Source organism: Cygnus olor, chromosome 11 (genome assembly GCF_009769625.2).
Source record: "Cygnus olor isolate bCygOlo1 chromosome 11, bCygOlo1.pri.v2, whole genome shotgun sequence".
In the NCBI taxonomy this organism is placed as follows: domain Eukaryota; kingdom Metazoa; phylum Chordata; class Aves; order Anseriformes; family Anatidae; genus Cygnus; species Cygnus olor.
In genome coordinates this window covers 13,174,118-13,201,963 of record NC_049179.1, presented here as the reverse complement: position 1 = coordinate 13,201,963, position 27,846 = coordinate 13,174,118, and the positions used below count along the sequence as shown (strand labels likewise).

General features: G+C 47.7%; 1 protein-coding gene and 1 long non-coding RNA gene across 4 annotated transcripts in view; both read left to right on the top strand.

The window, feature by feature from the left end:
- Positions 1-10,469: 10,469 nt before the first annotated feature.
- Positions 10,470-21,386, top strand: LOC121076235. 3 transcript variants are annotated; one of them, XR_005823409.1, is made up of 4 exons: positions 10,470-10,775; positions 10,928-11,148; positions 13,905-14,008; positions 20,748-21,386. It is a non-coding gene; the product is annotated as an uncharacterized LOC121076235 (long non-coding RNA). The 3 variants fall into 3 exon arrangements; XR_005823408.1 differs by having other exon boundaries at positions 10,470-11,208; XR_005823407.1 differs by having other exon boundaries at positions 10,471-11,148.
- A 1,774-nt stretch (positions 21,387-23,160) lies between these two features.
- The window catches only part of ABHD17C (abhydrolase domain containing 17C, depalmitoylase), a 33,005-nt gene continuing 28,319 nt past the window's right edge, over positions 23,161-27,846 (top strand). Inside the window, exon 1 of the mRNA XM_040570150.1 lies at positions 23,161-24,245. Coding sequence (XP_040426084.1) covers positions 23,713-24,245 — 533 coding nt within the window. The 5' untranslated portion in view covers positions 23,161-23,712. The remainder of the gene's footprint in view (positions 24,246-27,846) is intronic.

Genomic DNA, 27,846 nt, shown 5'->3' with positions numbered 1-27,846 from the left:
GATGCCTTTTGTTGGATTTTTAAAGTCTCTTCCCACTGCCTATGAGAATGAGCGATGCACCAGCTCTTCTCTCAGCTGCGTCCAGAAACGCTGCTGGCATGGTGGCCATCTCCCTCTCCTCGTCACCGGACTCAGAGTCTGGTGGTAGTGGAGGAGAAGGTCTGACCCCTGCTCAGCGGGTCACAGCCACAGCCTGCAGCTTGGGAGGCTCCGTTTGGACATTTGGGGAAACTTCTTCACTTGGAGAGCTTGTGTGGTGTGGGAACAGGCTGCTGAAGGGTCCTGTTGTCTTCATCCTCTGCTGGACCGGGTCATGAGGTGGGGACAGCCCTGCTTCCCCACGAGGTGACGAGGTGGCCTCCGTGGGCCTGGTACCTCCGTTATGCCTGGGATTCAGGGAGGGCAGCTCCCACCCTCAACACAACCACGGAGAGAAGGCACCAAGACCTTTACATGGTCACCCACCCTAAGCCAGCTGAAAAGTCCATCTGGCCTCCCTGGCAAGGTGGAGCAGCCGCAGGGCTGAACAGAAACAGCCACAAGACTTTCTCTGGCTGCAGCCGCCTCCAGCTCTGTCTCCATCACGCCTTGACGCATCCTTTCCCATATCCTGAAGAAGCTCTGAGAAAATGCTTTGTAACACAGATTCAGATTTTATGCCACCTAGCCATTCCCACACCCATCCTCCTCTGCAGAAATCTGCTTTACAAAGAGCAGGCCAGTTCCCCAGAATGACTCAAGTTGTTGACAAAAATCCTCTGGAGCTGCTGACAAAACCCCAGAGATACAGTCTATCAGCAAGGCCATTCCCCGAGTTTTGCAAGCAACTTTTCCTTTTTATTACAGGCCCCAAGAAACCGGGAAAGGGAAGAAAGGAACCGGAGTGAAGGAACAAAATAACTATTGCCTGATTTGGAACCCTTTTTTTGCTGGATGATCTCCAGTTTTCCATCAAATAAAACCTTTATTAACAGCACAGTAAAACGCAAACAGGGCAGTTACCAGACGTAACAACAGTGGGAGAAGTAAACAAGGATATTAATGGGTAAGATCACAGTTTAGCCACCAGCTAAAATATCTTCCTGTAGGATTATTTCCATCCTCGTCACCCAGAAGCTATATGGACTGGTTTGTATGTGGTGTCCAGGTCAAATGTGAAGTCTGCTCAGGGATCTCAGCACTATCACAAAAGCATCCCGAACCAAATGCCTGAGTCTGATTCCCATGGCAGGGGCGATGCTGCTGAGAAGGAAGGCTGCACTTACAAATGGTGTCACAGTATAGGCCCTAGTTCAATATAAATTTAGGTTTTATTTGATGTTTAACCACCTGAGCTAGAATTAGAGCCAGTCATTTCATGGCATTTACAGTCCTGTTGCTCTGCAAGCTTCCATTCAGATGTAATAGCTGATACGTTCTTCAGCTGTTTGGAAATTGATGCTTTTTAATCATTGATGTTCCTGGGCTAGAAGTCACTTGTTCACTTTTTCACTTCCCTAAGGATCCAGAAAACTGCTGCGGTCTTACCAAGAAGGCTTTTGCTCCTTTACTGCTAGGGAAAGTGAGAAACTGCTGCAGCGTGCTTACGGGTGATCTCAGCTCAGAGCAGAACGGCTTGCACAAGACCCCGTCAGATGCAGCGTTCCTGATTCAGAGACTGCCTAACCCGAACCAGTGAGAGGTGAAGGTAGGAGAAAGTTAAGAGCCACTGCATCCACCCCCAGTCTTTATTTGGGTGTTTTTGACCTTGTGCACCACATCAGGATCCTCGTTGTCCTCTCCCGCCCCAGGATTAATGCATTGATCCTCAACGTCAGCCTGCTGTGAGGAGGTGTCACCTTCTATTCCTCGTTAGGCGCTGGGCTGCTGACATGCGCAGGGGTTAAACGGCTCGGTCTGCACCAAAGCGAATCACTGGTGACCCAAAATTACAACGTGGGAGTTCCTGACTCCTAGGCCCATGATCATTCCGTGAGACCACACTGCCTCCTGAGAAAATATGTTTTAATGGTATCTGGCCAGCTGTGTAAACATGTCAAGAGACAGCCATGTAATACCGAGCTGCTCCCACTATGCAAGTAATATTCTATTTTGTTTGTAATCACAAGTCCTAAATCCCTCCTCCAAAACTGCTATTTTTGCAAACAAAAAGTTGGGAAATGAGGAAAACCAAAATCATTCTAGATGATGGTGGTGTTTGGGGCTGCAGGTGACACGACCAAGTTCACTTCTCTTCAGTCACTGAGCTTCTTCCCCTCCACCAGAGGAGGAAGAGGACTCAGCCTCCCAGCCTGGCTTCGTGCCCGAGAGGCAGTGCCAGGGACGGATGCGCTGATGCTGCGGCGGATGGGGAAGGCACCTCTCTTGAAATACGTTGCTGTAAGAGTCAACGCGCCAAACTCCTGAATAGCAGTGAGGTCTGAGCACCCTCATTGTTCAGTTTTCTCATTTAGCTTGTGTTATAGGAAGACAAAACTTTTCCCGGAGGATGGTGTGCCCAACCACCCAACAAGAGATCTTTATTCTTTTTTTTTTTTTTAATTCTTTTCCTGAGCATCACAGGGTACGGAAGAACAAGGAACGTGTTGTGTTCAACACTAACATGACCCATCCTTCCAAATGCAGTTGTAGCAACATCCGATACAATGAATTTTTGCTGTTTTTCTGGCTGTGAAAAAACACAGAGGATGGGTCACCACTTACTGCCACTCCAAGGGAATCAAAAGTAGCATTCAGGATTTGAGTAAGTAAAACCAAATGCAGAGCCATTTGCCATTTCACTGTTCTGTGTGTGCTTTCCTTGCACCTTCTCATGGTCTATTTCCCTTGCTCATACCCAATATTCTTGTTCTGGGCTGGCTGTGCCTTACTGTGCTTCACACCACTGTTGTACTTATATGTACTTAGATCCTCTGTGGAGGTGCTGACTCGGTCTGAAGGGGACCTGAAGCATCTTTTGGGTGTACTTACTGCTGTGCATTGACTCTACCAGACAAGGGCTCGTGTCTCCTGCTGTACATGCCTCAACCGTTCCCCATTTGGGAACCACCCAAGCTGCTTTGCTTCTGTGCCCCATGAGCAGCCCGGTTTCATGGAGGTGGAGGCTGGTTAAATGCTTCAGGAAGATGGCTTCTGCAGACATCCCAGCACCTGCTGAAGCCGATTCCTCTCTGACAAAATGCTTTAGGCTTCAGTGGGGACTCACATACCTCTTAAATGAAAATACGTTCTTGCTTCCAAATTCACCACCCAAGGCCTTTCTCATGGCTGTGCTATGAGTGAGTGGCACAGCACTGCTGGGCACAGCTGCATCCAAGCACAGTGCAGTTTGTCACTTGAAGCTGTATGCTCAGGTTCTGCTGTTAATGCTGTTGCTACGTGACAGCATTTCGGTGATCCCACCACTTGTACTCTGCTCCAAAGCTGCTGAAAGCTTTATCGGCAGGAGCAGGCTGTTACAGCGTGTTTCAGTGCTCAGCTTTGCTCTTAGGCGTGCATCGTGTTGTTTCTGCAGTGTTTATCAGTGGCATTTCTCTGTTTGTTCCTCCGCAGCAGCTCCATGCAGAGCTGAGCTCTCCTGGGGATTTCCCCCCATGTGGGGCTGGAGATCCATCGCGCTGCGTCTGCGCTGCTGACTGTACGCGAAGTAGAAATGTTCATCCTCTGTGTCGCTTGCGGCCTACCAGTAAGTGGCGTGGTGGGCGAGGGGGGTGTGCTGCCCTTCGCCTGGCCTCCTCCACCAAAGGCAGCGGCAGGAAACCAAGGTGGAAGAAAGGGGTGGGGGAGCCAAACCAGGCTGGGCTGCCTCCGTTTCACACTGCAAATACGTAAATTTGGAGGCCTGGTCTCATGCAAGCCATGCCCCTGGGCTCCCACACTGACCTCAGGCCATGGGTTCTTCCCAGTCCTGCTGATTGTCCTGCTGCAAGACGTTCCGACCCTGGTCCAGGCCGGAGAAGAAAGCCAGGTCCAGGCAGAGATGCCATGGGTCCAGGAAGCACATGTGCATGGGCAGGAGGTGGGGAGAGCCCCTGCACGCCCCAGCCAGGCTCCTGGCCCCTGTCAGCCCTTGCTGCTGTCAGACCCTCACCCATGCCAGCTCCACGCAGGTCCAATGGTTGCGGTTGGCTTCTAGGTGACAGAGTCCAGTAGACACGTGTACTGCGTTGGCATGGCACGTTGAGCAGAGCAACCATCTCTTCATCACATGCACTTCAGCCAAGACACGGTAGCGCAGTTCCCACTTCCTAGCAATTAACTCAGTCTTTCCCATTCAACAGTTGGAAGTGCTGCGTAGACCTATGGATTTGCAGATTCTGGGAGCTTCGTCTTCCAGTTTGGAAATCCCAGAAAATTGCTATGACAAAACATTCTTCCTGTCATCCAAACACAAGGAAGCAGGAAAATATCAGGAATATTGCATATGTGGTCTATTTATCTCCCCTCTGTTTTCCTTCCCCTTTTCTCTCCTAAGTATAGCAAAAGCCTAGCATCATCCAAACAAAGCTTTTGCACCTGCTATGTTCCAGAGATTTTGAAATTAAACCAAAGTGTGATTGGTTGTTGATGGTATCGATGGATACTGATGGATTTATATATCTATTTTTTTGCCATTTTAATCATAAATGAAGTAGTAACATAAGATGTTGTTTTAGACAGAGAGATGAAATGCAACTGAACGTCTCCTGAAAAATGAATGCTTTCTTGAAGACCCTTGTACAGGGTTCAAGAGGGTACAAATGATGTAAGTATGAGGAGGAAGATCTAGTGGAACCTAAATCAAAACTCCTTTCTTTACTTTGTATTTTCCCAGGAAAGTCACTGGAGCTAATGCCTGGATTTAATGTGATTTTTTTTTTTTCAGCTTTTGAGGATGTTGCCAGGAGCCTCACTACAGTGAAATAACTCTGCAGTGCCATCACTACCAAAAAGAGGTATTTAGTGAAAAATGGAGTGAGCGGTTTCCTAAGTAGTAAAAGACTTGCTGGCTGGTAAAGCACAACGAGTGGTGTTGGCCAGCAGGCAGCACAGGCTGGATCTCAGCAGCCCTGGGCTCAGCCCTGGGCTGCGCTGCAGACCTGCACCCTGAGATACGGCCCTTCATCTCCCACCCAGCCCTGGTGGGTCTGGTTCGGTTATTTGTGGAAATCAACAGAATTACTTAAAGACAGCGAGGCTGAGCATCAAAACCATTAATCAAATGAGGAGCTATTAGGGAGGGAAAGGAGGGCTGAAGGCGACTGGATTTCCCCCAGCTTTGCTGCTGCCCTTCCAGGTACTCGGGAGCATCCTCTGTGGCCAGGGCTGGGTACGTGGGACTTGGAGGAGGCTGGGCAGGCTGCAGATGCAATGGGCCCAGAAGCTCGTGGTCCCTGGGGTCCTGGCTAAATGGGAAGAGCAAAGTCCCTTAGCTGTGGGGCTGCTGGTGGGGCAGGCCCTATTTATTCACATTCTAGGTGGGTTCAGTTGCGAAGTCTTTGCGGCCAGGACTGTTTTCAATCTGGTGCCTGTGCCCAGAATAACAGGAGCAGGATGTCAGTGGGAGCCTCCAGAGCTGCTGCAGCACAAATGCTCATCAGTCACTAACAGATAATGTTTCCTGTCTCCAGCTTTTAAGAGAGCCTTGTGGCCCAAGTGAATAGAAGCCTTCCTCTCTCTTTTCACTGTTGCGGTCTCCGGTTCGGGCAGGTATAACGGGAGGGCCTGCTCGCTGCTCCATCAGCTCTGGATGCTCTCTGGGAGCCATCAGGGAGACCCGGTGGCTCCTGAGAGAGAAAATCACACACTCAGAAAGGCTCGGACGATGACCAGGTGCCCCACGCCTCAGGAGAGCAGTGCTATCCGCGGCTCTGCCCAGGGGTGCTGCCTGGACCCCGGCCAGGCCTGGGTGAGATGGCCGGGCAGAGCGCGGCGAGGGAGCCGGGAGGAAGGAAATGAAGTCAGCGCTGTGACCCGCACCAGCTGCACGCTCGCACTCTGCCGCGAGCTCGTTACCCCCTGACCGCGTGGTGCCCCGAGGTGCTGCTCCAGCTGCTGGGGGGCTGCCAAGCCTGGCACGGGTCCGGCCTCTTCTCGAAGCTCCTTTCCAGTGCCAGGCAGCTCCTTCCCCAGGGCCCGGGTGGAGCGGTGGTGGCTGAATGAGTAACGCCAAAATCTTGCTGCATGGAGACGTGCACAGATCAGTGCCATCCCTCCCGGGTCTGTGCGGCGGCCAGTGCTGAAAATGTTGGGTGAGTAGCAATCCCAGAAAATAATTGTGTTATCAGGACGTGACAAGTCAAGTGGTTTAACGGTATGTCCGAGTACAACCAGCACAACAGCCTGCTGCTGGGACAGCCAAGCCATGGCCCTGTGGTGATGACAGAATCATAGAATGCCTCGGGTTGGAAGGGACCCTAAAGACCATCTAGTTCATCTAATTCCAACCCCCCTGCCATGGGCAGGATGCCCCCCACTAGATCAGGTTGCCCAGGGCCTCATCCAACCTGGTCTTAAACACCTCCATGGATGAGGCATCCACAACCTCTCTGGACAACCTGTTCCAGTGCCTCACCACCCTCTGAGTGAAGAGTTTCCTCCTAACATCTAATCTAAATTTCCCCTCTCTTTTAGTTTAAAACCATTCCCCCTTGAGCTGTCATTAGGTCCTGTCCCTGCTGGCGGCGGCGCTGGGATAATCGCAACCCTGATCCTGGGGCCGTGGCTGGGGCAGGAGGAGGTGAGATCGGCCAGGCGGTGCTGCGGGTGCTGCAGACACCAGGAGATGAGGTGAAAGGGATGGAGCTTGGCCTCTTCACGACTTCTAGTAGCACTGGTTTGCTTGAAAAAGTAGCAGCTGGAATGAGAGCAGCTGCAGCTGTGGGGTAGGAGGCCAAAGGAGAAAGAGGCAAGAGGAGGGAAGGCCACTGCTAGGAGATTCACTCAGTCAAGCCAGCTGCAGATCTCTCGTGGCTTTTTTTGTTTGTTTGTTTTGTTTTTTAATTGATTTTTATACTAACAGACAAACTGATTTTTTTTTTTTAATGTTTCTCTTATAGTGAGTCATTTCCTGGGAGTGGGAGGGAAAGAGAATTTTTCTCAAAGCTTCAAAACAGTGTTTTGGGGTTGGGGTTGAGGGGCAGAGGGTTCGTCTTTTGCTCGCTTGTTTGCTTTCACTGAAACAGCTACGTTAAAACAAGCATGAAAGCAAAAGCCCGAGGCTGACAGTCCCTAAACCTCTGCCAGAGTTGCTGTTTGCTCACAGAAACGGGTGGCCATATAACGGGTGGCCCAAGGCAGTGCACAGGGGAAGGGATGGTACCTGCTAAAGCAGCCAGGCAGCAGGCTGACGTGTCACCACATTCAGCCGCGGACGCTGATGCTTTTTCCAGCTCCTGCACGTCACTGGTGTCAGTGCCTGTCTGCTGCACAGCGTCCTGACCTTTCATCTGGTTTACACATTGAAATGGACTGTTTTGGCAGTGGTTTCCAGTTTAGCAAGCCACATGCCTTTGGAGTGTAGTGGATGTAGGGCAAAGCTGGCTATTGTCCGCAGAGCTTACGTGTTAGTAAATGCTGTTGGTCTGGGGAAGCCTAGTGTGAAGCACTGGTGAGTCTGGATCTTTTTTTTTTTTTTTTTTGCTATGAATCTCTAAGTAAAATGTGCTTGTTAGCTCTTTGACTAATAAAAGTGGTCATCTGCAATCAAGCTAATTTGCTGGAGATTAGAGCCTAATTAAAACCAAAGAAGCGAGAGGGCTGCCAGCCTCAGAGCTAAGCGCACACACAGAGCAGCAAGCAATGACAACCAGGAGATGCTCTGGCTTTTTGACAAGAAGCAGCAACTAGCCACCTTGAAGGACAAGCCGCACCACCCTGGAGCTCCCACACACCAACTACACTCCATCCTGTCCTGCCTGTGCACTCAGGACAGGCAAATCCCTGTTGTGGTGGAACAAACAGCAAAAACTTCCCTTGACATCAGTGGGTCCTGGACTCATCTCATGGCCTTTTTTGTTTGTTTGTTACGCATGTCCTGTAGTGCTTGGCGTGCAGAATGTTTTACGCATAGTTTCTCAGTGGAAAAGAAGGAAAACATATGCTTTGAGAGTTACTGCTTGTACGTCACGCAGTTGGCATGAGAGGGAACGTTGGTCTTGGTTGAGCATTGGCATAATTACGCTGGAAGTCAGAGCCAGTGCAGTTATTTCAGATCTGGAGAGGCTTATCTCAATGCAATATTCAGCCTGTTGTCATCCCTAAATGGTATGCCATTAAGCCGCTGGCTTGGGGGGAAGAAAATTTTTAAAGGGTGTTCATTGACGCAATGAACATGGTAGGAAATCCCAAAAGGTGTGCAGGAAGCAAGCCTGATCCTGCCTCCTCCCGTCTTCTAGTCCCTTCTTGTATGGTGTGGGTACTTGCTAGGACCCCTAGCACTGCTTGGAGTGCAGTAACACCTGGGGCTACGGGCTAGCCCTGGGAACTCAATAGGCACATGGTCAACATTAGGCCCTGGTAAAATGCAGCTTGTCTTGTGAAAACAGCTTAACTCTTATTCACAACAGATTGTATTAACCCATGCTCAGCTAAACTGGGGAGGGGTGGTGATTTAATATTTTAAAATAAAAGGAAGCAGGAGAATACTGATGACTAATTTCCTCCAAAAACATCACACAGGTCACCTTCATCACAGGTTGTTTGTTTTGCTGATTAGTCTTTAGGTAGATATTCATATATCAGCTATTATTTTCCGCTGTGAATTGTGGTTTTCTGCCCAGCAGCAAGTTCAATTTCCAGAGTAATGGGGAAGCCAACTCCTTTCTAACTACGCAAAAGATGAACTGTGTTTCCTGCAACTTTAATGTCTGATGTTACTAGTTGAGTAATAGCCGGACACAGCAGTGTCTTCTGTAAGGAAATATGCCAACAGTTGTTGCTTAGAAGTGAATAAAAAGTGCTTTTTTATTTAAAAAAAAGTCTTGAATGACTTGAAGCTGCAATAACAGTCCTTTCCAGGCAAAGCTTACCCTTCCCATCAACAGGATGCATTGCTCTATTTCAGCAAGCAATAATATTGTTTTTAGTCACTACACATGCTTTGCTTCCTGTTGGGGGTATTGCACAAAAAAAAAAAATCTAATTTGTTGCGTATCAGATAACTAATTCATTGTGTATTTACAGATGTTATATACAGAGATGTTTTCTAATACCATCTGTGTGTAAAGAAAATATCTTTATAATAAGCTAGTGTGATCTGTTTATTGGCTGCATGAGCTACAACAAAATTAAGGAGAGCACCCTCTAAATGAAAGACTGCACTGCTCTGTTAGTATTAGCAGAGCCATGTATATTTAGGGTCTCATTTTTCTGACTGTAAGTCAGGAGCATTTTACTGTCAGAAAACATTCATTCTGGCAGTACGAGACCTTTCCCCTACAATCTCCCAGTTGCTTAAAAGGCAATTACTGGGAGCAATGGCAAGATTTAGCCTAAGGCCTTCTGTATTTGCCCCCTGCTAATGATCTGCTGGGATCCTGTCATCTGCCAAAACATAAGCATAGCAGCAGTGACTCTGATGTCTGTCACTGCTTCCTTACTTGCCTTAACAGTTTATTTCATGGCTGACTTCCCATCGTGCAGTTAGTTTCTCCACGTCAAGCTGTACTAACGAACAGAGAGCAGATCCTGAGCTCTCTGTCTTGCAGGGGAAAGGCACCACGGCTGAAAGCAGCGGAGCCGCTCGCTTTGACCCTGGCCTGAGGAGGCCCCGCATCCACCTCCAGGTGGAATGCCCTGGGGCTTCTCTTGCAGCCGAGCAAGTGCTGCTTCTGACATTCTCCTAGAAAAAATTAATATTTCAATCATCCTTGCATTACAGAAATGGGGTGTCTGTCACGGTGCTCAAGCAATACGAGTTGGTGGCAGTGCCCGGTGCTCTGTGCTGCCAGGCTGCACGGAGGCCTCATGGCAGGGAGGCCGGGGCTCCGCAGGCACATTCCCTGAGATGCTGGGGGAGGAATCCAGGCTGGAGACAACTTTTGGGCCTGCAAATGTCAATCAAGGCTCTGCTGTTGCCTCAATTTATTTATAAGTTTGTACCTATCTATCTATCCATATGCTTGAACTCCAAAGTAAGGCTGAACATGTGGTGAAGGGCCTGGAACACAAGTCCTGTGAGGAGTGGCTGAGGGAACTGGGGTTGTTTGATCTGGAGAAGAGGAGGCTCAGAGGAGACCTTATTGCTCTCTACAACTACCTGAAAGTAAGGTGTGGGGAGCTGGGGGGTCAGCCTCTTCTTGCAGATACCTAGCGATAGCACTAGAGGGAATGGCCTCAAGTCACACCAGGGGAGGTTTAGGTTGGAAATGAGGAGACATTTCTTCTCAGAAAGAGCAGTCAGGCATTGGGACGGGTTGCCCAGGGAGGTGGTGTAGTCACCGTCCCTGGGGGTGTTCAAGGAAAGGTTGGACGTGGTGCTTAGGGACATGGTTTAGTGGGTGACACTGGTGGTAGGGGGATGGTTGGACCAGATGACCTTGGAGCGCTTTTCCAACCTTATTGATTCTATGATTCTATCCACCAGCACAGCCCATTTTAACGTTCTCCTGTTGGGCTGTCCCCACCCAGGAGGGGGAAGGGGGTGCTATGCCACCATCTAACCCCGAGCTTCCTTCTTCCTGTGACTCAAGAGCCTCCCTTCAGGCCAGTGGAGGCAGCAATGAACTCATGGCCAGGCTGCACCGTGCTGTGACCCCACACCAGGAGCAGAGAGGGCTCCCGGGTCAAACGAAACGGTGCGTGTACAGGGAAATAAGGCCCCAGGGGAGCCTTGTCCTTGAGCCTTTATCCTCTTGCCACCTGAATGAATTCCCTGAAGACTTCAGCTCAAGCCGTGCTCAGCTCCTTTATCATTTACGTCCCTTTTCCATCCTGTTTGTTCCGTCAGCCAGATCTTTCGCTGTGGGTATCTGACCCGGTTTCTCTCATTTCCGTGAAGATCGGCCAAGTCTCCCAGGCTGGGGAAGCGGGTCACTGCGTGTGGCGTAGGCCGGGGCTTTGGCAGCAGGAGTCCTTCCCTCTTTCCTAGCTGAGAAGCCTTCCTGCTGACACGTGGAGCTGCCTTTCCACCTCCCCGGACGGTCGCCGGCTTCCGCAGGAGGAACGTCGGTAAGCGGTGTGAGGAATGGGAGGCTCTAGTGACTCAACAGCTGTGTGAAGCGCGCCTAAGTGAGTTCAGATAAATTTAACTCGGGGCTTGCTTTGTTTGAATAGCTTCAGACGTGAAGCAAAAGCAGCAGATTGTGGCTCCCCAGCCAGGGGGTTACTGCCAAACGGATGCGCTGCAGCAAGCACTTACAAGAAACAAATGTATCCGAGATGGAGAAATAATCCTTCTGTTAAAAATTACTGCAAACAAAGCTGCAAATGTTGCCATCACGGTGGAAGCTTGAACTGTGACAGAGTGGATTTTCCATCCCTCAAAAAACAGCTTTTTGGCCAAAACTGGGAAGCAGAAAGCTTTCTATTCAAAAAAAAAAAAAAAAAAAAAAAAAAGCCACAGATCTACCCTTTCAATCCACTTTCTTTTTAGACAGCCTAAAATTATGCTTAGAGTTGTATTTATTAAGCTAAATGCTCTGCAGAGACCTAGTCCAGAAAAACAGGAAAGTAACCTAGTGTATGTGGACAGTTTTACTCATTTAATGGAACTACTGGACTGTTTCAAGTTAAGCGCCAGGATAAATACTGAATCAGTTCAGAGCCAAAATTTGTCCAATTTCTGTAAGAAAAAAAAAATAATCCATCCCATTTCAGTACAACTAAAGAAGTACATTGAACTTTAACTAGTTTCTTTTTGAAATATAGACAGTAATTGTAACTTGTGAAAATAGACACCTCCCAGGCTGGGTGCTTGGAAATGAACAGCAAAGTTCATGTACTGACGTTTTCTGTAAAACAAATGAGCCCCACTTCATCATAATCTATTGTGGCACTACTCCCCAGAGTAAGCGGCAAGTATTTTTCTTGGTAAAGTGTGAATGACTCAGACCAAAAGGGTTTTTTCCTCCAGTCCCCAAGCGACCAACAGGCAGGAAGAGGAAAACAGCGTGTTTCACATGGGAAGTTTTTCAGGGTCTTCCTGAACTTGTCAGACTTTCCTCCTCTGCTTTCCAACTCTGCAGTACTTTTACTGCAAGCTGGTGTTGGCTATGTTTAGACTTGAAAGCAATGGTAAGTGGACTAGCAGATGCATAGACCTATGTACTGTTCCTGGTCTACCTATTCCACAGTGCCTTCACTAGCAGATTAACTTCAGCGTCAAGATGCCGTGAGCAAGCCCCCTGGTCTAGAAAGGAGCTCTGACATTTAACGTGGCTGCTGAAAGCCTCGCTGAAGTGAATCAGACAGCCTGTAGGAAAGGGGGAGTCTCCTCTCAATAACCAGAGCACCGAGAAGACCTGTCTGCTGTGACCACTCTGAGGAGCTGTGAGCATCATGTCCTACAGCATTTGTAGAATCCAGCCTTTATTAACCACTGACAGTCACTGTGAGCACCAAACTCCCTTTTACTTATTAGTGAGACATCCATGTTCTTGTTGTGGGAGAATAAGGAATGTGTACTTAGCTGTAGTACAGCTCTCAGCAAATTGTGACCATCACAGAATTGTTCCAATTACTCTGTCATTATATATATGATTAATACGTGAAAGCCAAGGCAGTCAAACATATGCTTTGGGTTTTCTCTCTTCCACAAGCCCCTAATCTTTCTTCAGGAAATTACCATATGGTTTATCTGTACCTTGGCATTAATTTTTAAAACCTCAAGATTTTAACCAAAAGGAACTGGCTGTTTACTGTTTTTCTTTCATATAAATGTAGTTGTTGTTACCTCATTAACTATTTAGGATCTGGCAGGCTATCGCAATGAGCTTAGCTTGGCAGAATCACAGGGTTGTAGCCCCTGAAGGAAAATGCCATTGCTCTCCTCAAAGGAAGCAGTAACAAACCCTTAATAAGATATGTTTGGCAAGAAGTTATGAAATAACTATTAAGCTGATTTACATGTCTTTCTTTTTTCATTCATGTTGCCTTATCTAAATGCGTACTTAACATTAATCTGCTATCACAGTAACTTGGATTATTTTGTTTCTGGGTTTAGCATCCACATCACTGTCATTTAATTTCATTACCGCTACTTCACCAGTAAATAACGAGTGTCTTTTTATCTATATACCCATTCTCTTGCAGCCAAAGTGATCAGCAGCCCATCTCTTCAAAAATACCTGTCACACAAAGCTGAAGAATGACTAAGCTAGCTCCATTCATTTCTTATGTTGCCAGAGAGTTCATATACATAGAGTTTGCTAATTAGATACAAAAGCATGTGAGATTTTAGAAGACTGGGGACAAATCTGTCGAAAACTTTATGCACTTTCAAAATAATTTTTTTTTCAAGTAAGCACATTTCCCCTAAAGTACCTCAGTTATAACAGCAGATGTTGCACAGCAGGTTCAGCAAAAAAGGGGAAAAAAGTTACATTTCCATCGGATGGTAAATAATATTTGTTTATTTTCCTCTGGCAATGTGAGTCAAAAAGAAGTGAAATGTTTATTCTCTTTTGGGAAATGTGAGCATTTGCTTCTGCTGGTCATTTTTCAGCGTCCAGGCATGGAGGGCTGACTCGTGGCTAGGGCTGGCATTTCGCTGCACAGCAGTGTACTCGTTGCCCGCTCATGGCCAGCCTAAGGAGCTGTCAGAGAGACCACCTTGGTCACCCTGGCTGGCCAAAAGCCTTGGTGGTGTGTGTCACCCATAGAAAAGAAGGGGTCTGAAAATGAGAATATTAAGTGCTTCCTAAAAGGCAGGGCTGACCCGAGCGTGTCCCCTGTACTCAGCGCTGTATTTGTTTGCAACTCTGCAGGTGCCGAGTGTGTTGACTGGATTAGAAGCAGAGAAACGGAACCTGATAAGGACAACTGTGATGCTCTGCGTGTTGGTAGGAACAAGCAACAGCAAAGAAATGGGGTGAGGAGCCAACAGAGCGAGCAGCAGTAGTGCTGAGAAGGCATGGGGGTTAGAGTGGGTTGCGGGCTCACGGGGAGCCAGCAGTATCGTGTAGCTCTTAACAAAAAAGGGGAAAAAAAGCCAGCATCACACTGGGATAGATCAGTGAAAGTACAGTCTATAAGCTGTGAGATCATCCTACTACTCTGCGCAGCAGGAGCTAGGCCACAGCTGGGGGACCATTTCCAGCCTGGGGCTGTGCACTTGAGGACAGCTGTGGGTCACCTTCAGGGAGACAAAGAACAGGGATAATTCAGAAACAGAAGTTACAAAGAGAAGTTGAAGGAACTGCGTTAGTCAGAAGAAATGACTGGAGAGAGAGAAGGATAAATATGTAAATAGCTGCTGTGAAGAGGAAAAAAGACTATTCTTAACGCTGCCTGTAGATGGGAAAGGTAGTGGTGGGTTTAAGCAATATAACCACTTAGTTCAGAAATTAAGGAAAGCATTGGCAAAGGGGAAGAATGGGGCCACAATGGAGCAGGCTGCCTAAGACTGCTTCAAGAGAAGTGTTTCCAGAACAGGTTATATAATATTTTTTTATATTTTTTGGGACTGGTATGGGTTTGCCTTCAAGCAGGACAGGGACGCTTCCGAAAAGGCCACTCTGTTCTCCTTTTTACGCTTCTGTGTTTGGATGAAATTGTATTGCCTTTTTAGATAGGACCAAGTACAGAAGAATTTTCTAAAAAACCTCCCCTAGACTATGAACATCAGGGTTTGATCTTTTGTAAACCACACCAATGGAAAGGCCTCAATGTAGGTAATGCCTGAGAGCTGGGCTATGTTGTTTCTAGCCTCAAATGCATACTCCAGGTGAAAACATGTGACGTGGTTTTCAGATTTACATCCCTTTCAGGGAGTCCAGGAATGATATCAGACTAATGGCATTTTTGGTTTGTCTGATGTGAGAAAACGGAGTTTGAGTGAAGTTGAGAGGAAAAAATTGATATACCTCCCACATGAAATAAAAAACATGCATGGCCCTTCTGTGCCTATACTTTTAAAAATGAAATTCAAGCTGATTATAATAGGTTTATTCCAGTTGAATGATATGGCTTAGAGTCTGTATGTGAAGATTGTCTTCATTTGAATGACAGTTGGAAAGGTTCACATGCTTCAATAAAGCATTGCTGCTTTATTACAGACATAAGCCTAGATGTACTTTTCTATTTCAATTACATGACCAGCACTCGTGAACGGGAGCCTAAGCTTTATCTCCACTGACCTTGAAATCCCCCTGGAGGTTTATGATGAAATGAAGCATATGTTTTCTGGTGATTCCTGGAGAATGAGGAAACACAAAATACAGTGTTCTGTTTTGATTCTAGTTTTGATTTTCTCTGGAACCAATGTGATACACCATTGGAGAATTGGGAAGGTCTTTACTCTTGTTCCCTCGCCATGCACAGATGTGGCAGTGCTATGCAGATACAGAGACTGGGATCGCACACATGACAGCCTCTCCCCTGAATATTTGCACGAGCGTAAACCAGGCGAACAGTAATTCTGGCTCTTGCTGATAAATCAGATCATCTTAGTAGCTGAGCTACTGTAATGAATTAAATGGATGCCTACACCTCAGTCACATTAATGACTCTGCGCTAGTGTAGACATACACAAATTAGCTTTTAATTGATAGCTTGATTACTGGTCTAGACACAGCGGCACAGAGCTCTGGCTTTGTCCATATTTTATTTGGTAGCAAGGCTTCAGTGCTTACTCCAGTTTCTGACCCAAATGAAGTGAGTGCACTAGTTACAGCTTCCACACAGAGATCCCAAAGAGTCTTTGCAGCCTGTTTGTTATAGACCTGCTGAATGCATGGACGGAAGCAGGGCACGAATCGGCTGCTCTCAGGTTACCGTGGCCCCAGTGGGGATCCCGGACATATCAGCAGAATAAAAATTCTCACCAAGGGATAGGGTGGAAAATGGTGGGCAAGGGCATGAATGCAAACAGAAATACACCTGTGTGAATGTGCTCATCAGAAACTAATTTGCCTTGCACCCCAAGTATTCAGTGACTGCAGATTAGATAGATAAAGCAGTTTTGATTTCTACATTTTTTCTATTTGTTTTCTATTGTTTTTCTCTCCTTTTTTTTTTTCTCTCTCTCTCATGCACTGCCTTTATGTCCATGTCTTACTATTCCTCAAGCTTCTTTTCCCTACGGCTTTCACTACTACTTCATCTCAGTTCTTCCCAATGTAGCAATGCAAATTTACAACCCCTTTCATTTCCCAAGACACTGCTTATCGTCACAGGGCAAAAATCAGTCTTTTCTTGCCAGGTTATGCAGCCATCCTTCCCAACACTCGTGAATGAGTCTAGATTGCCATTCCCTTGGGGACTAAACTAGATTGGGATTTATTAAACCCTTAGCCCCCTGTTTGAGTGATATATGGCTTCAGGCAGTAGGCACTAAGACGAATGCACACTGCTTCTTTGTAAAGGCACAGTAAACCATGCTACAGAGTGCATTGCCCCAGGCATTCCTAAACTAACTCCTCCTGTGTCAGCAAGATGCTTTAAGAACTCTCTATGGAGCTTTCACTGCTCCATTTTCCCTCCGCTCCCACCCTGTGCATTTCAGTACAGTAAGGAAAAGATTTCGTCCTTAATTGAAATTCCTTTCATCAGCCCAGATATAGCCTGAACAAAGATACTGACATGAAAAAGCAGTCAAGAACATATCTTTAAAATGTCAATTTGCCAGTGACAAGCATAAAATGCAGTCACTGCAAATCAAGACTCTGAACCCTCCTTGTATATCACAGTTGCCCCCCTCCCTCCCCACTTTCCCTCCTGTAAGTTTTGTTGTTTGTACATTTTTGTTTTCCTTTCCACATTCTTCTCATACTGCATTCACAGCAAATGTGAGAATAGCTGGGTCTTGATTAAACTCTTGCAAACCTTAGAGAAAGCTGTTTTAAAACCTGAATAGTGTCATTTATCTTAGACTCGTACCTCTGGAAGAAATCGATCTTTCAAGCTCTGTGGGTTTCCTCTACTATTTTTCCCTTTCTGATTCATTCTGGCAAAGTAATTGATGCACTTTTGCCCACAAAGACCTGTAAATTTAATGCTACATGGGTCTACATGGCAGGAAATTGCTACGATCTTGCTCAGCTGCAGAAAGAAAAGCAAGAAATGAAAGTTCTTTCCACTGGCACAATGTAGGGAAGACTACACCCAACAGAAAAAACATAAGCGTGGGCCATCTACTGAAGGCTATATTTAGCTTGCTTACCAAGGGTGCCTAATTTAGGTGTTACATCTTAAACTCTTGGCTGTACAGAGACCAGTGTCTGCCACCCTGGCAGCTTGAGTGATCTGAAGCATCCACCACCCTCCGAGGCTTCAAGGCTACACCAAGCGCCAGGACCAGCTCAAGCCACCCGCTGGGGAAGCTGCTGTGTTGGACTGCCAAGGGGGGATGAACAGGCACGGCCCCAGTGCCTGCTTTGTTTATGGCAGCATCTTGGAAAGCAACACAGCGTGCTGCTGCCAACAGGGAGCCTGATCTCTGTGGGTGGAGGATCCGTCGCATCCCGGGAGTTGCAGTTACTGCCCTGACTCTCCCTTCCTCCCAGCAGTGGCAAGAGGAGCAAGCCCAGCCCTTGGAGTTCACGGTCTGGCTCTCCTTCCCTGCTCCATCCCTTCCCTTCCCTCTCCTCTCCTCTTCCTCTGCAGTGGTGCTTTAGCACTAACCTGGCAGCGCTCTGCTGGGGGCAGCAACAGTAAATTTTCCTACCCAAGAAATCTGCAACTGCCTCTGTATTTCTAAAGAGCTGCTCTAAATTAAAGTTATTCACATTTGTTATTACTCTTTAATTTTACTGGTCACTTTGACCTCTTTTTGACGTCATTGACAAGGCTTTCTCAGTGTGTCCTCATAACAATTTTTCTTCTCCTCTGTAGCACAAAAGTGATGTATGTCTCCAGTAAGCTCTTGATGCCACCATCTGTTGGCCAGGCACTGGCTTTTTCAAATGCACATCTTCCCACTCCATCTGCTTCAATTGTGCTTGTGAGAGTCCTCTTCCATCCCCAAAGCAAATTCATTTTTCTCCTTCAAATCCTTCCTTCACACCTCCGCCAAGAAGCTGCAAAGAAGTCGCCTGTGACTCGGCTGATGAGAACGCAGCTGAGCATGCTGATTAACAGCATTTCTTTATTTCCCCTGCCCCTCAGTTTGGTAGCCTCCAGTGTGATCTTTTGCCTTATGCTTCAGCTGGGGAGACATTGCCTTTCAGCCTTGCTACAGCTTTAACGGATCCTGGAAAAGATCTACAATACACAGATACTAACTTATATAAACAGTAGGAAATAATACTTGCACTCTCCATGGAGTATTTGTCCAGGAGATCAGCAGAAATGCATTGAGGAGCTTCCTAGTCTGAGTTTGGAGTTTGCAGCTGGCCATTCAATAAGATGATGGTTGCAGGCATGCAGGTATTAGATGTGGACTATTTATGCAGCTGAACCAGTCCCACAGTTGGCAGGCAGCAGCAGGAAGCCAGGCATGGTTAATGTTTAAGATACGTAATCTTCAGTGCGCTGCTGCCAGGTGTCTTACTTGGCTTCAGTCTCACTGTCTCTGCCTATTCTTTTGTCTATCTGGTGTTCAGGAAAAGGAAGCGGGATGTGAAGTGCTCTGCCCTTGTAACAGGAATGGTGAGGCTGCAGGACACGGTGGAAATAATCAAGGCACAATGAACCACTATGTGTTGCCTTTGTTTTATTCACCTTTTCGGTAGCTATTTGAAGATTTCCCCTGCTCATCTGAGGTGCCTTGCCATGTCCATCACCGCTTAGTTAATGGCTGATGGTAAAAGTCTCACAGATATTTATTTTTCGATGGGTTACTTCCCACCTCTTAGTGGGCTTGACAATTTGTTTATTATTAAATGCTTGCATATTCTACCCTTGCAGGCCATCTATTAGCATTTAGTGAAGAAGCAGGGTACTACACTGAGTCTTGGTGTCATGTCAGTTACAAGGCACAGCAGTAGGGACATCTTTATTTACAGATCATTAAAAAGATGAGTTCTGCGGTAACAGGCAGAAATAATTGTTTTTCTTGAGCTTTTTCACAGTATTTGGTCAAGTGAAAACTATGCAGACGCCTGCTGGCTGCAAAATGAAACGGAGAAGAAAGAGCAGAGGGAAGTATGGGGTTGAGGGAAAAGAGAGAGGACCTGAGAGAGACTGCTGGCCTGAAGCAGTAGTATCAAGGGGAACACGTGAAGGAAAGGTCCAAAATGCTCATTCTTCAAGTAGCAGTTTCAGATGTGGACCATGAGAAATGCTGGCACGCTTCACGTCTGTTGCTTTTCTGTGCCCGCCATAACAGAGTACCTGGACATAATGGCACAGAAAGCAGTGCGGCACCTCTGTGTGTCCTGGAAACATTCTCATCCCAGGGAGAGTGTCAGCGCTTTAGCAGAAGAGGTGGCTGAAGGAAGGAGGGAGAAACCAGTGGGGAACCAAAGCATCCCAGGACGATGGTGATGGAAGCAGCCAGTGTGAATGTCTGGTGGGCTACGGTAATTAGGAAGCTCTGAGACTTGTCTAAAATGTTAAGAGAACAAACCAAGCTCTGGGCAGTGCTAGGGGAGTGTGTGAAAGATGCGTGAAGCCACCTGTGCCCAACTTTCCACAGTTGGCCCTTCAGCCTCTGCCCGGCAAGGTGCAACCCCATAGCACCACCTGGGACCTTGGAAGGTTTGAGGCGTGGCTGCCACTGAAGCACCATGCAAATGGATGGATAAAAAATTCTCTTAATTTTCATTCTTTTAAGCACTCGTGCACTGCAGGTCTCTTGACAGCTCAGGATGAAGAATACACACTAAATGAGTGCTAATTTTAAGTCCTGATTAATTTACTTTCTTGAGCTACAAACTTATTGGCACTGTGTTTTCAGCTTGCCATGTTGGCTTCAGTATTCAGGAACTGATTTTTTCTTACTTCTCCATCCTTCTCATCTAGCATGATTTGCTTTTGCGTCACTCCCTCTTGCTCCTTTCTTCATTTTGTCCTCCAAGACTTTGGCAAAAGTTAGCTTTCTTGAGGAGGCACCCACAGTGCAGGAACTATTCTGTTGTATGACAGATGGACAGATTTGAGAGCACAGGAAGAGAACACTGAAGAAATTCCAATAACTAGTGAGGTCTGCACAGCCTAGTTCACTCAAGGAGCAAATTTCTTGACACTTCCCCTTGGATTCCAAGAGGACGTTTTAATCTTACTATTACAAACATGAATGAAGGAAGGACCAGGGTGGAGCCTGGGAAACATTGTCCTTTTAATTGTCTACTCTTTGGAGTAGCAATCTACTTATGATATAACAGCCTTTGCTGTCTGGCTCTGGGCGAGTCATACTCTCTTTGAGAGCGTTCTGAGAAATGTTACTTTCAGTAGGTCATACATGCCCAAATTCCAGCTCTTATCTTGGTTTCAGCGTGTGTGCAGTGAGAGGGACACGTAGCGGCAGCACTAAACAGGCTCTTCTCAGATCTCATCAGCTAAATTACTTCTCAGGGCATATCCAGGTTTTTCTCAGGGCTGTCTCAGTCTTCCAGGAGAATATCGATAGTGCCTCTCATAACAGTGTAGGTGGAGTTTGAGGCCGTTTGTGTTCTCCTGGGAATTTCGCAGGGTTCCTCATTTATATATTCTGTATTTTCTTTATCCAGATTGTTCTGTCACACTCTGCTGAGGAGGAGTCACTTCCACCATTTCATCAGATGTCCACTGCTCTGTACACAGGGCATGTTGGCTCCGTCTCTGCCCCTTGAAAGAACCCATCTCACAACGTCAGCAGGTAGGATGTGCTTCAGGACCCAGCCAGACCTCTAGGCCTCTCACCCTCCCAAGCAAGACGTGCACGGGACACGGGTTAAAAAAATGGATATTCTCTGTCCTCTGGAGGAAACGGGCTGTCTGTGCCAGAGGCCACGCTTTCAGGCTGTTTGGAGATACACAACTGTCACCTTCTCCCCTAACAGGCACCACAGACACAATTATGGCTGACTGAAGTTAGTTGTTTTTTAAGAATCCCATTGTCAGCAAAACTAAAGATTGATGTTGGTGGGGATTGGTCTTACTTTTGACATTCCAAAGACAAAGGAATACCGCACATGATTGACTCTTTTATATACATTTTTTGAAACAACTTTCTTAGACTTGACAAACGTTAGTACCAGAAGAGAATTTAGTCTCAGGTTTGTCACTAATGAAATGACCTCAGCTCAATGCTATTGTTGAGTTTTTGAAACTTTGTTCCTCATAGGAACAGGGAAATAACAGGGAAATAATTTCCCAAATCAGGGAAATAACTGAATCACAGAATCGTCTAGGTTGGAAGAGATCTCCAAGATCACCTAGTCCAACCTCTGTCCTAACACTAACAAAACCTCCACTAAACCATATCACTAAGGACTACATCTAAACGTCTTTTAAAGACCTCCAGGGATGGCGACTCAACCACTTCCCTGGGCAGCCCATTCCAATGCCTAACAACCCTTTCAGTAAAGAAGTTCTTCCTAATATCCAACCTAAACCTCCCCTGGCGCAACTTGAGCCCATTCCCCCTCGTCCTGTCACCAGGTACGTGGGAGAATAGACCAACCCCCACCTCTCTACAGCCTCCTTTAAGGTACCTATAGAGAGCAATGAGGTCTCCCCTGAGCCTTCTCTTCTCCAGGCTAAACAACCCCAGCTCCCTCAGCCGCTCCTCGTAAGACTTGTTCTCCAGACCCCACACCAGCCTTGTCGCCCTTCTCTGGACTCTCTCGAGCACCTCCATGTCCTTCTTGTAGCGAGGGGCCCAAAACTGAACACAGTACTCGAGGTGCGGCCTCACCAGAGCTGAGTACAGGGGGACAATCACCTCCCTAGACCTGCTGGCCATAACGCATTAAGAGAGAGCACCATCACGATGTGAGTGGACATGGCAGGAATTAAGTCAGGGCGGTGGCTGGATGTACATGAATACATGAATTATGTACTAAGTACCTTAAGTATGGGTATCATTTTCCTTATATTTTCACTTGGGCAGCTAATGCTACCCTACGGGGTGTTTTTTTTTTTTTTTTTTTTTTTTTTTTCCAGCAAGTACATGGTGCTGGCTAATTAAAGGACTTACTTATAGCCCTTGTTAGTAAAAGAACATTAACGTGAATACATCCATTTGACTTTCATCCAGTCCATGTTGTTCTCCAGAACAGTATGTTGAGACACATTTCCCTGACCAGTGACGGGTTTTGTCATGTGCCATAAATGTTTTGGTAATTTATTCAATGCGTTGTTTGGGATGTGGGTTATTTGCCTGTTTTTCCACCAAAATCAGGCTTATGCAGCTGCCTGTGTGTCTTATCAACTCTCTGTGGCACCACTTGAAGCTCTTGACCAAGTTTGGCCACATCTAACAAAGACAGGAGGCCTCTAAAGCTTTCCGCTCTGGGACATTTGGCACGCTCGGCAGTGCTCTGAAGGCTACCAGCCGAGAGGCAGCTTCGTTCGCATTCCTGTGCGACACCACGACCAATTTTCTAGGACAGAGACTCAAGGCCACAGGCTGCCCAGACACCGGGGGGCCCGTAATGCCCCGGTGTGCGGGAGGCACGCGGCCCGTTCCTCAGGGCGACCGGAACCGGGAGGCCCGAGGGGTCCCCGCGCCCCGCCGCCCCTCAGGGCCGCCGCGAAATGGCACCCGCGCCCCGCCCGCCCCTCAGCCGCTGCCCTCAGCCCCTCCGCGCATGCGCGCGCGGTGGGCGGCCGGCGAGGGTGACAGAGGGGGGGGGGCGCTCCCTCTGCACGTGACCGATGCCGCGGCGCGGAAGAGGGGGGGGGCTACCTTAAAGGGCCAGTCCTCCCGCTCCCCCCTCGGGCCGCCGCGCCCCGGCCGTGCTTAGGGGCTGCCGCTCCCCTCCTCTCCCTCTGGGCCCCTCCCCTCGCCGCGCACCTGCCGGGCTCCCCCGGCGCAGGGCCTAGGGGGCGGCCGCGAGCCGCGGCGGGCGGCGCCGCGTAGGCAGGGCCCGGCCCCCGCCTCGGCCCCGCCGGCACCTGCGGCGGCGGCCCCGCGCCGCGCCTGTAACCCGGAAGCGGTGCGGAGCGGCGGGGGGGGGGGGGGAGCAGCGCCGGGACATGGCCGCCGCCGGCATGGCCCTGAGGACCCTGAGGAGCGCGGCGACGCGCGGCTGAGCCCCCGCCTCGCCGGCTCCTTCCTCCTCCTCCTCGTCCTCGTCCTCCGGGGGCTGCCGCTCTGCTCGGCCGGCCCGGGGTTGACCTTCCCGCCGAGGGGGGCGGTGCGGGGGGGGGGGCTGCGGCCGCCGCCGCCGCCGCCGCGTTAGTTGGGTGCGCGGGGTCGGGGTGGTTTAGCGCTATTTTTTAAATTTTTTTTTTTCCCAATTTTTATTTTTTTTTAGGGGGTGGTCGTGCTCACGTTTCGTGCGCTTTTTATTTTTTTTAAGCGCCTTTTCCGGCCCCGAAGAGCTCCCCCCCCCCCCCCCCCCCCCGGCTGTTTGCCTTCTGGGAGGGCCGCAGGGAGGAAGGTGCGCGGGTTGGGCCGGGGCAGGGCCGCGGGCTGCTGCCCGGCACAGGTCCGTGGTGGGGGTTTTCTTATTTATTTTTTTTTTTTTTCCTCCTCCGGCGTCTCTGATGCCAGAACAAGGCCCCAGAATGAACGGTTTCTCTCTGGGCGAGCTCTGCTGGCTCTTCTGCTGCCCGCCTTGCCCCAGCCGCATCGCTGCCAAGCTGGCCTTCCTGCCCCCGGAGCCCACCTACACCGTGCTGCAGCCCGAGCAGCAGCAGGAGGCCGGGGCGGCCGCCGGGGCAGGGACCCCGACGGGCTCGGGCACCTGCAGCCTGCACCTGAGCGAGCGGGCGGACTGGCAGTACTCGCAGCGGGAACTGGATGCCGTGGAAGTGTTCTTCTCCCGCACGGCCCGAGATAACAGGCTGGGCTGCATGTTCGTACGGTGTGCCCCCACCGGCCGGTACACGCTGCTCTTCTCGCACGGTAACGCCGTGGACCTGGGCCAGATGTGCAGCTTCTACATTGGCCTCGGCTCCCGCATCAACTGCAACGTCTTCTCTTACGACTACTCTGGCTACGGGGTGAGCACCGGCAAGCCCTCTGAGAAAAACCTGTACGCAGACATTGATGCAGCCTGGCAGGCCCTCAGGACAAGGTAAATGGATGTTGGGGACAAGGTTTTTCTGTCTCTCTCCTTAGTCCGAAGAAGTCTGGTGTGTGCCCAGTTAACCTGCTGAGAGGTGGAGGGGAAGGGCCTGGAGATGGTGTGAGTAGCTTTGATGGTCGGCAGACGTTCCAAGGTGTGACTTGCTGGGTGGCTTCGTTTGTCAGAAGGATGCACGAGCCTTCATATATGGGCTCCTTCTAGATTTAGGGATTTAGTCAGCCATGTTATATATTAGCCATTACTTTGCCATTATGAATCTCCATCTTGGGCAGGAGATACCGCACTGGTTGCAGATTGAGCTTGCAGGACAAAAAACCTTTTGTCCAAGATTTGCGTTGGTATAAATCTTTCCCACCACTTACTACGTTTAGAGGTAACACTGCTGAGGCCAAGCTTTGACTGAATTTGGCAATGCCCTAGGCTCGTGCTTACCAGGAAACTGCTGGCACTCTGTGGTGCGTCTGGGGTTTCATGCAAGCTTGTGTGACACACGTCTTCATCTTCTGGCAACCAAGCGACTGTTATCAAGTTGGGGAGGGTAGCGAGGTGGAAGGAAAAGAGTGTTGACAGGTGGAAGTAGAGCTGGGGATTCTGCCAGGCAGAGATGCCGAAGGAGGTGGCATCCAGAGGGATGGAGCAGCAAGGAGAAGACTGGCAAGGCGGCATGGCTGGTAGGAACATGGAGCCCAGGGCTTCCAGGAAATCCTGAGCAGAGCTGCTGCCCCAGGTGCCTTGCTGCAGCTGCCCGACATCCCTGGGCCTCTGCTTTTGGCCACGGAAGCCACGAGTGACTTTTGTTGTTGTATAAGTGGTTCTTAAAGCAGGACCTTGTGTCGTGAAAGAGGGAGCTTTAAAAAGCTTAAATCGTTGCAGTAGAGCAAGAGGCAAGAACGATGGACGTTTCTTGTTCTTGTCTCTGTGGCTGTGTAGATGAACTTGGCTTATGAGAATTGAGTATTTAATGTCTATCTTGGGGATACGTGCCAGCTTCAAAAATAGTGACAGGAGTTGTTTCTAATTTAGATAATTGGCTTTTCAAGGATCTGGGGATTGGTCAGTTGTGGAGTCCAAATGGCTTCCGACATTGGTCTGCCCAAGTCAGGTGAAGATCGTGGGGGAAAGTTACCCTTTCGTAGCATGTGTTTTCTCTGCGTGGTGGGTAAGCCAGATTCTAGGACTCCTTGAAATAAATAAATACAAGTGTTTCTTGAGTATAAGTAATGTTTTAATTGAAAGAAATAACTTTGATATGCTGTACGCAGAATAAATAATTAAAGGCCACTATACTGCATGTGGCTGATGTAAATAAGCTTTAAGGGAGGAAACTGCTTTGAATAAGCCGAGCCTAGTTAATGCTCGTCGTTTAGTAGCTGTGTTTTCTCTCCGTTTCACTATTTAGTTGATGATATTTTTTCATGAAAGCCTTTTATAGCTCTGGAGAAGTGCATTTACATCAGGTTGGTAGTGCTCACATCTTGACAGGCATTTAGTACGTGTTTAAGATCAACGTGGATCCAGAAGCAAGGCGTTCCTTCACTCAAGCCTACCAAGAAGCCTGAACTAGAAGGTGATGCGAGCAGGTGCCCTGCTTGCCCTGAGAGGATTGGCTCCTTCTATTGAAGTGTGACTGGAGAAAGTCTAATTTTGTATTCGAGTCCTTTCTGTGGTTTATACAAGATCTAGGTTCTGTTCTTCCTTAAATTGAGGGGTTGAAATTTGCTGACTCTTCCTCTGCCATGCTTGTAAATCCCAGATCATAGTGCTGTGCTGGGAGTGCTGCTAGGGTGGTTGTGTTACCGTTGGTTAGATTTTTGGCAGCCAAAGGAAATAGTATTTTAGGTGTCCAGTAAAGGAATAGGTTACTGTAAAATGTAAGTATAAAAAAAAAAAAAGACAAAAAAAAATCCATCCTGTCCTCTCAGGTGACTTTCAGCTTATACGGAAACCATCATCTTCCTGCTTATAAATCTCTAAGCAGTAATATGAACTTTAAAAGACTGATAATTTTTTAACCCCATTTAATAAGTTCAGACGTTTAAGAGAAATATTCTGCTGTAAAAATACAAGTCTGTCTTTTGAGGTAAAATGTCATACTGTGTGTGCCGTTTCTGCTGCAGCAGTTAATTGGTAGCTTCCAAGAGTTTGTGTGTGGTTTCGTTCTTAATGCAAATTTCTAGCATTTGGCCTGGAGTCATGTGGTAGTGAACTGTAACACATAGTTAGAAGTGAAGCCTTAAAATAGGAGGGGTTCGCTATGCCATAGAAAGCATTTAGTCATCTGTGCTAAGGTCTATGCAAAGCTGTCGCCCTTCTGAATCCACCAGGCGTTCCACCTGGCAGCAGAAAGGAATCAGTAAAATGTTGGAGGTGTTGGATTCCCTTTTTTTTCATGTTGTGCCTGCAAAGTACAACTGTTATTTAGCAAATATTAATTTATCAGTTTGTTTTGAATGTTGTGCTTAGTAAGACAAGGATTTACACTATACTTGGACAAAACAGATCGCTGCTGAGTTTTAGGATGATGATGAACCGACTGTGGCTGCAAATGTGCCTGGAAATTTTGACGATTTTTGAAGGTACTGACCTGAGGATCTTGCTATCACACACACAGCTGGGTATCAGACCTTCTGTAACAAATGATTGTAAAACAGTTGATGAAAAGTAGTATCACCGAGGTTTATGTTCAGTTCAATTTTCGACTTCTCTTTGCAGAATCATCAACTACTTGCCATTCTTTTAGTCATTGTGAAGCGTAACTTACTTTCCTTACTGTTAGTCAAATGAGTACTAACTACAAAGTTTTAATGCTAAATGTTAAATGTCTTTCAGCCTAGGTAAGATGTCCTATAATTTTATCCCCTTGAAGTTTTTTTTTGATGATCTTTCCAATGTCTAACTGTATTTATTTATTTCCTCCTGATAAGCAAATTTCCATCTAGTACCTAATATTTCTCAATAAATCTTCAATCTTCATTGCTTCGGATGACGTTTTTGAGTGCTATATTTGGGCAGGCAGGTGTGTGTCTGCTCTGTTTCTTGAAGGGAAGGAAGCTGCATTGTCCTGCTTTCTGGTAGGGCTTGGAGGGCTTCAAGTTGTTGGTTTTATTGGGGTGTGATTGACTCCCCATAATACCTGATTGACATAGTACAGCATTTGCACAGAATGACTTGTTTTCCCCCGCCACCTTCCTGAATTTCACATGGAAAGACCAAGCTTTCTAACACTTTCATTTGAAGACAATGTATGGTATTTAAAATGGGGTACGCACTCAGGGTTTGTGTACTGTGCTCAAGCACAAAGCTGTGACTACTCCGTTGGTTGCATGCTCTTCGTAATAAAATCAATTTGTATGTTCTCTAAAAACCTGGGGAAGGTTTGAGAAAGGCTTTAAAATCCTGGTTAAATGAAAGAAGGCACTGCTTCTGCGGTCTCCAGTTCTGTGCTGGAGTATCAAAGAGAACCTGTTAGTGTAGTGCATCTTCTGGATGTTGCAAGATGGCAAAGAAAACATAGCTAATGAATTGGTTAGAAGAGCTGTTCTTGTTGCATTTAACAAAATACTGCTTGAGAGTCTTTCGTTGTGCACAG